Below are 6,549 nucleotides of genomic sequence, written 5' to 3'. Positions count from 1 at the left end.
AGAGAGAGAGAGAGAGAGAAACAGAGAGAAACAGAAACAGACTAAAATGGCGCATCTCTGTGGGTAGCAGCTGTGGCCTGTGCTGCTGTGGTTGTCTGGGAACTGCGCATGTGACTACCGTGTGAGTGGAACTGGACATGTGTGTGGAAGAGGAGCAGGTTCCCCTGCACATATTACCTCCTTTTCCCACTTTAGGTCTTAACTCTAAGTGGTCTCAGTTAGCATGTCCCCACTACAGGCAGAGCCCCGCCTTGTAGTGTGCGCTCTGAACAGCCCCCAGCGCTGGCTGTGGAAGGGCTTAGGGAGTTGAGTTCCTAGACTGTCAGTTGGAATCTTCCACCATCCTGCATGTGTGAGAGAGAAGGGAAGCAGGGTGGGAAGGGTGGTGTGTGGTCATCAGGGGGCACTTTGAGGCAGAGCCTGGTTTCTCCCGACCTCTCAAAATCTCAGGGGCACAGGAGGGGTCCCTGTAACCTGCCCCTGGCTTATTTTGGTCTTGAACTTGCTCTTCCACTGGGAGAGTCTCCCACCTGTCCCCACATAAACACCCCATACCTCAAAGCCAGCTTCTCCCCACTGCCAAGAGCAAGCCATAACCCTCACCTCTTGGCCTGCTGGGGTTGAGTCTTTGCTTCCATGCAGCTGCACCTTGGACAGAGCGGGCCTTGAAGGGCCTTTGCCCAGAAACCTGCTCAGTGTGGGCCCTGGGGGTATCTGGGCTGTCCTTGAGATAGAATGCACCTCTAACCCCGTGGAACTACATTGTTTTGGTGATATCACATAAATGATTAATGTCATTGCTGTAACTCATCAGACTGCTTCCCATTTGTGGATCTATACAAGAGCTTTTTCACTTAGCTGGAGCACATTTTTACTGTGGGCCTTGATGGGGACTAAGGTACTGGAATATCAAGGGAGTTGCTTTTAGCTGTGTGTCTATCAAGTGCCTCTTGCACTGGCAAGGTACTGAGACAAGGAAGTGACAAAAGCGACTGACCCCTCCCCATCACCACCAGTGGCTTCCAGATGACTGGACAGGGCAGGTATGGGGGCCTGTCCATAAAGGTGAAGGGAACTTTGGTCTCTGGGAAGCCCTGTCTCTGTCCCATACCTGTGCCCTTCCCCACAGCTATGCAGGAAACCATCTGTGTAGGATGGCATCTCTCTGCAAGGGCTGGCAGAATAAAGCTGGGGTAGGAGGCACCAGACCATTTAAGAGAGACTTTAGCTCAGGGCTTACTTGAGGGAAGCTGGGACAGGGGTAGATCTGATTAATATCAGGTGGGAACAACCTGGAACAGGAAACAGTTGCACAGCTGGGTTGTGTGGGAACAGGAAACAGTTGCACAGCTGGGTTACTTTCTCCTGCGTCTGCTCTAGCAATGAAGGCAGCCTCCCATGCTGTCCTAGGGACTTGTGTGTGCAGCTGTTGTGAACTGAGGGTGGACAGAATCCACAACCTGTTCTCAGGAGATCAAAGTGTAGCAGCATACAATAGTAAGCTGGATGTGTGCTGGCAAATGCATGTCAAAAGGGAGTCTTAGAGCACCTACATCTCTCTAGGAGCAAAACTACAAAGCTTAAACATTAAGTTTTATTTCCTGCTGGATCCAAACTTCAGTTTACCCAAGAAGCTCCAAGAATGAATCCTTCCATTGTCTGGGTAACTAATTACTCCAAACATACAAATCTTCCTGATTCACATACTTGCCTGAGGTCACACATGCCCTTGGTCCTGATGCTCATGCTAACCCATGGTCACACGCACCCCCTTTCCTGATACTCACTTACTCATGGTCACACATGCCTTGTGTCCTGATGCTTTAGTCACTTGTGGTCACACACACACTCTGTTCTGACGCTCACACTCACCCATGGTCACTGCTGCCCAGACTCTTATCGGCTCACCCAGACCACCTTTGAGTACTCTGCTTCTTTCTTGTCCTCAGGCCAGACCCTCAAGGCCGGGTGTCATGGCCTGCTTGTGTGTAGTGTGCACTGCGGCTTGGCCTGTTGAGTGTCTGCTCCCTACATGTAGCAGCCTGGCTCCTCTCATGTGGCCCGCTGAATCCTTTTGTCTCACCTTGTCTTCATTGGAGCCAGCTCATGATCCTGGGGTCAGGCATCTCTGCAGAAGAGGATGTGCCTGTAGTAGGTCTTTTTAGCTGGATTGTTGCAGTGGTCCCTTGAGACTTTCAGCCCTCCAGGAATAGCCAGCCCAATGCTCTGTGCCCAGGGTCCCTCAGGACTCTGCAGCCCCTAAGTACCTGCTGCATGTGAGAGTAGGTGTACACTAGGCTGTAAATTATTCTGAAGAGTGGTTTCATCAGGGTTGGAGATTTTACCGCCCCTTTCCCCCAGAAAGCATAAAGAACTGATGGTTTCTGAATGGGCTTGCTCAGGCTCTATCTGGAGAAAAGGCCCAGTCTAAGTGGGTTCTTGTGCCCAGTCAACCCACCCACCACCCCTCGTCTTGCCCAGTCAAGGCATGGTGGACACTGTTAGACAGCTAACAGGTGTGAGACAGACTGGAACTCACCCAGCCAGTCCTGTTCAGCCCTTTTTGCGTTTCATTTTGATGTGAGGGTGAGCATGCACACTGCCTGAAAGCACTCAGGGAAGGCCCCACTGGGCCTGAAGTCAAGGGAGTAAACACCCCTGTGGGGGCAGGGTAGGAAGCTCAGAGGGCCTGTCTGGTGATGCCCAAGGCCTGAACTGCTTAGCCAAAGAGCCAGCCCATAGCTGTGACAATCAGGGTCACACTTGGTCCCAGCAGAGAGGGATATGGACTTCAGCTCCCATGCAGTCTTCTCAGCCCACCCCCATCTTGCCCTAAACCCCCAGAGCCATCATCATTCGAGGAGCAGAAGCTGAGCCCACATTCCAGGAAAGCAGGTGTCAGCCCAATGGTAAATGGATCTGGAAGCACAAGGGCTGTCTGGGAGGGTGCAGTCTCTCTCCCTCTCAGGGACGTGGTGTGAGGTCCATGACCACGCAGGAGGACAGATCCATGCCAGTTATTTTAGCAGAGAGAAATTAATATAAAGGTTGTTAGCCAGATATAAAGTGGTTGACTTGGTAGCCAAGTGCACAAAAACAATCCAGAGGTATGTATTACAGAGGTAGCAATTGCAAGATGTACCTACCTCTCCCAGAACTAGGGAATAAAGGAAGGGGTTGGAATAATTAGAACTGAGAATCCTGTGGGCTTGGTACCTAGAATTCTGAGGAGGGGTGCTGCTTGGCTGGTGCTGATTGTAGGGGAAGTGGGATGCCATGAAACTAGTTCTGCAAGTGTTCAAAAATCTGCAAACCGGATCCAGCTACTGCATTGGCTGGGCACCATCACACCTGGGTGAAGTAGCATTATTGCTTGTCAGGTAACCTCAAAGGTACTGGAAGTCTACAAGAAGCCAGCAGAAAGGGGCAAGCCCCTTCTTCCTCCAGCTTTGTGGTACCCTCTAATACCACATTGGGAGACTCTAACAGGGAGCAGCTGGCACAGCAGAAATTCAGCTTGCAGTGCCCTAGCCCCAGTATCATAGAGCAGAGCAGAAATGATGGGTAAAGCTGAGAGGCAATAGTTTCATCACTAGCCCAATGGGGATGGAAGGAAGGTGTGCACTATACAGGGGAGCAAGTAACATGCTTGACCCTCAGATTCTGTGTCTCACTAAGATTCTAGTGGTCAAGTTCACTTCAGCTTCATCATGAGCCCTGCCAGTCTAGACATGCCCAGGGCATAATCCTGTTTCTGGAAAAGCAGCTGGCTCAGAGGAAGCCTCTGTCTTCTCCTCTGCAACATGAGTCAGGATCCCCTCTTCCCAGGGCTGCTGAGGGCGAGGGGAAAGGGTAGGAGTGCCCTGACCCATGAGGAGGTCCATGGCAGGCAGCCTTACTCCACTGACCTGCCTGTCCATGCCTCTTTCCACAGCTCATCAGTGATGGCAGTGTGGTCTGTGCCGAAGCACTCTGGGACCACGTCACCATGGATGACCAGGAACTGGGATTCAAAGCTGGGGAAGTCATCGAAGTAATGGATGCCACCAACAGAGAGTGGTGGTGGGGCCGTGTCGCTGATGGCGAGGGCTGGTTTCCAGCCAACTTTGTGCGGGTATGGCACCTGCCTGAGCTTCTCCCTGGCCCATAGAGAGCCAACTGGCTCTGCTCAGAAATGCAAGCCTGCTCAGAAATGCAAGCTCTGGGCCCGAGGTGCTGGGCATGGACCTCCCACTCATGACTGTGCAGGGACTGCAGGCTGTTAGCTGGGCAGGTGGGTGTCAGGAAGACCAGCACAGGGAGTTGTGACACAGCCTTCTTCCTCCTGTAGAACCAACACCAACCCCTGCTCCCACCCTGCCCTCCAGGGGGCCCTCAAAAGCCAGAGAGAAATGGGTCAGGAATGAAGGTATGTGGATCCCTCTAAGGGAAACCTGCATGTCACAACACCACCACAGATTCGGTTTACCAGGCCTTTACTAAGCTCTGTGCAGAACATACACCTGAGTCCTTAGTTATAAGTTGCAACAGCCCTGGGAACCTCACTTACACCTGAGGAAACTAAGGCATCGACAAATCCTTAGCCCAAGAGATCACAGGAAGAGGACCCAGGTCCTACCTAAGGGGGCTTTTGGATTCCAAAGAAGGAATCCAGGTGCAGACTCCAAAAGGCCAGGCAGAGAGCAGTGGAAAGGAGAGAGCCCAGGTTCTGGGGTTCTGTTGTTTCTCCTTCCCAAATTCCCTAGACCAACTCCGGCTCTGTACCCCAAGCCTTTTCTAGTTATGGATCAGAGAGCCATCAAGGCCACATCACAGTCCAGTCCACTTTCTTCATGGCCCATAGAGAGCCCAGTACGAACAGGCAGGGATTCAGAAACTACAGTGAGTATCCACTATTCCAAGTACTGTGCCCAGCACAAGCAGGGTGGGGAGAGAGAGCAGAGCACCCTCAGATGAGGCAGGGGTGATCTCAGATGACACTGACAGCGGCAGTCAGACCTGTTGTCCCTATGTCCAGATGAGTGTTGTTCAAGGGTGGGTGGAGGGGAGTTTCAGTGCACCTTTTGGGATCTCCGAACCCCAGTTCCTCGCGCCACTCGCCACCACAGGGATGCAGGGCGCTGACCAGCAGTGTTGCCTGCAGCTGCGGGTGAACCAGGACGAGCCCGAGGACTACGAAGCACTGCAGGCTGGGGATGGTGGAGCCGAGGGCGGTGGTGCCAAGGCACAGAGCAGCAGGGACCAGATGCGCACCAACGTCATCAATGAGATCCTCAGCACCGAGCAGGACTACATCAAGCACCTGCGTGACATCTGTGAGGTGAGTCCCGCTGTGCTGTGGGGGATGAGGTGGGGTCCAAAGGTGACCTGACCGCCCCACCCCTGTTCCCAGGGCTACATCAGGCAGTGTCGCAAGCGTGCAGACATGTTCAGCGAGGAGCAGCTGCACACCATCTTCGGAAACATAGAGGACATCTACCGATGCCAGAAGGCCTTCGTAAAGGCGCTGGAGCAGAAGTTCAACAGGGAGCAACCCCACCTGAGCGAGCTGGGCGCCTGCTTCCTGGAGCACGTGAGCCCGCTCAAGCCAGGGCTCTTGGCCCAGCCCACCCACCTCTGCTGGAGGCTTCTCTGCCCATAGCCCCCACCTCCCTGCCACACATACACATTGTCTCCAGGCCCCAGCCCACATGTCCGTTGGGAAGTCGACTTGCAGGCTAAGGGCCAGGCAACCTGCTACTCTTCGCAGACACTTCTAGCTCCCACTCCCTCACCTGTCCAACTGTCCTTACCTTTCAAAACTGTTTTAGAGGTGTCTCTGCTTCTGTGGGGGACAGACCAAGTCAGAAAAGGGTCCTTAGAGCAGGATGCTGGGCTCAGCCCCAGAAGGGATTTCCTTGGGCCTGAGTAAAGGGCAGAGGTAGGCTGGGCTGCCTGTTAAGCACTTTAGGGGCTGTTTGTTCATAGCAAATTCTGGAGTTCCTCATACAGTGAGCAAAATGGAATTTATATGTAATTTACAGGGCGTACTTCCACTCCAAATGCTAACTGCATTAGCCCAGGTTCACTGGACTGGTCTGGGTTAGATGGATGGACCCTTTCTGGCCTTGCCCGATAGGGAAGGCACAGGTTTTATCCCTCTCCTGTGGTATTTGTGGGGTGGAACAGAGGATGCCAAGCCCAGCCCTTCAGGGACCACATAGGTTGCTTTCTGGCTACTGCCAGTAGGGGGCTGGGAAGGTCCTGCCACTGGAAAGTGGCAGGAGGAGAACTGAGAAGGGAGACCTTAGTCTGTTCATGCAGAGTGTCAGATTGGGGTCCAGTTATTCAGCAGGCAAAGTTGTGACTGGAGAATGGGAACAAGTACTTTATGGACATCCCCTAGTGTGACCATCACAGCAAACCACCACCCGCCAGCAGCTGTTACTCTCCTATTGACTTAAGTCCATGATGTACTAGATCACTAAATGGCAGACCTAGTGGATAAAGCTTAAAAAAAAAAAAAAAAAAAAAACACAAAACTTCGGGGGGAAAAAGGACCAGGGGGAC

The 6,549-nt window shown here is 52.8% G+C and overlaps 1 protein-coding gene across 10 annotated transcripts in view; it reads left to right on the top strand.

The window, feature by feature from the left end:
* Window positions 1-6,549, top strand: part of ARHGEF4 (Rho guanine nucleotide exchange factor 4) — a 14,945-nt gene that overhangs the window by 663 nt on the left and 7,733 nt on the right. For 4 of the 10 annotated variants that reach the window (XM_025038522.1, XM_015595595.2, XM_015595596.2 and 1 more), the window contains exons 2-5: window positions 3,935-4,114; window positions 4,331-4,408; window positions 5,144-5,320; window positions 5,393-5,572. In XM_025038522.1, the coding sequence (XP_024894290.1) occupies window positions 3,989-4,114; window positions 4,331-4,408; window positions 5,144-5,320; window positions 5,393-5,572 (561 nt within the window). In that variant the 5' untranslated portion in view covers window positions 3,935-3,988. Of the gene's footprint in view, window positions 1-3,934; window positions 4,115-4,330; window positions 4,409-4,433; window positions 4,882-5,108; window positions 5,321-5,392; window positions 5,573-6,549 lie in introns of those variants that run through there. The other 6 variants (XM_006919850.3, XM_025038523.1, XM_015595598.2 and 3 more) reach the window with 5 other exon arrangements.

This window comes from Pteropus alecto, unplaced genomic scaffold (genome assembly GCF_000325575.1).
Source record: "Pteropus alecto unplaced genomic scaffold, ASM32557v1 scaffold148, whole genome shotgun sequence".
NCBI lineage: Eukaryota > Metazoa > Chordata > Mammalia > Chiroptera > Pteropodidae > Pteropus > Pteropus alecto.
Note: the sequence above shows the minus strand (reverse complement) of the source record. Positions and strands in the feature narration are given on the sequence as shown.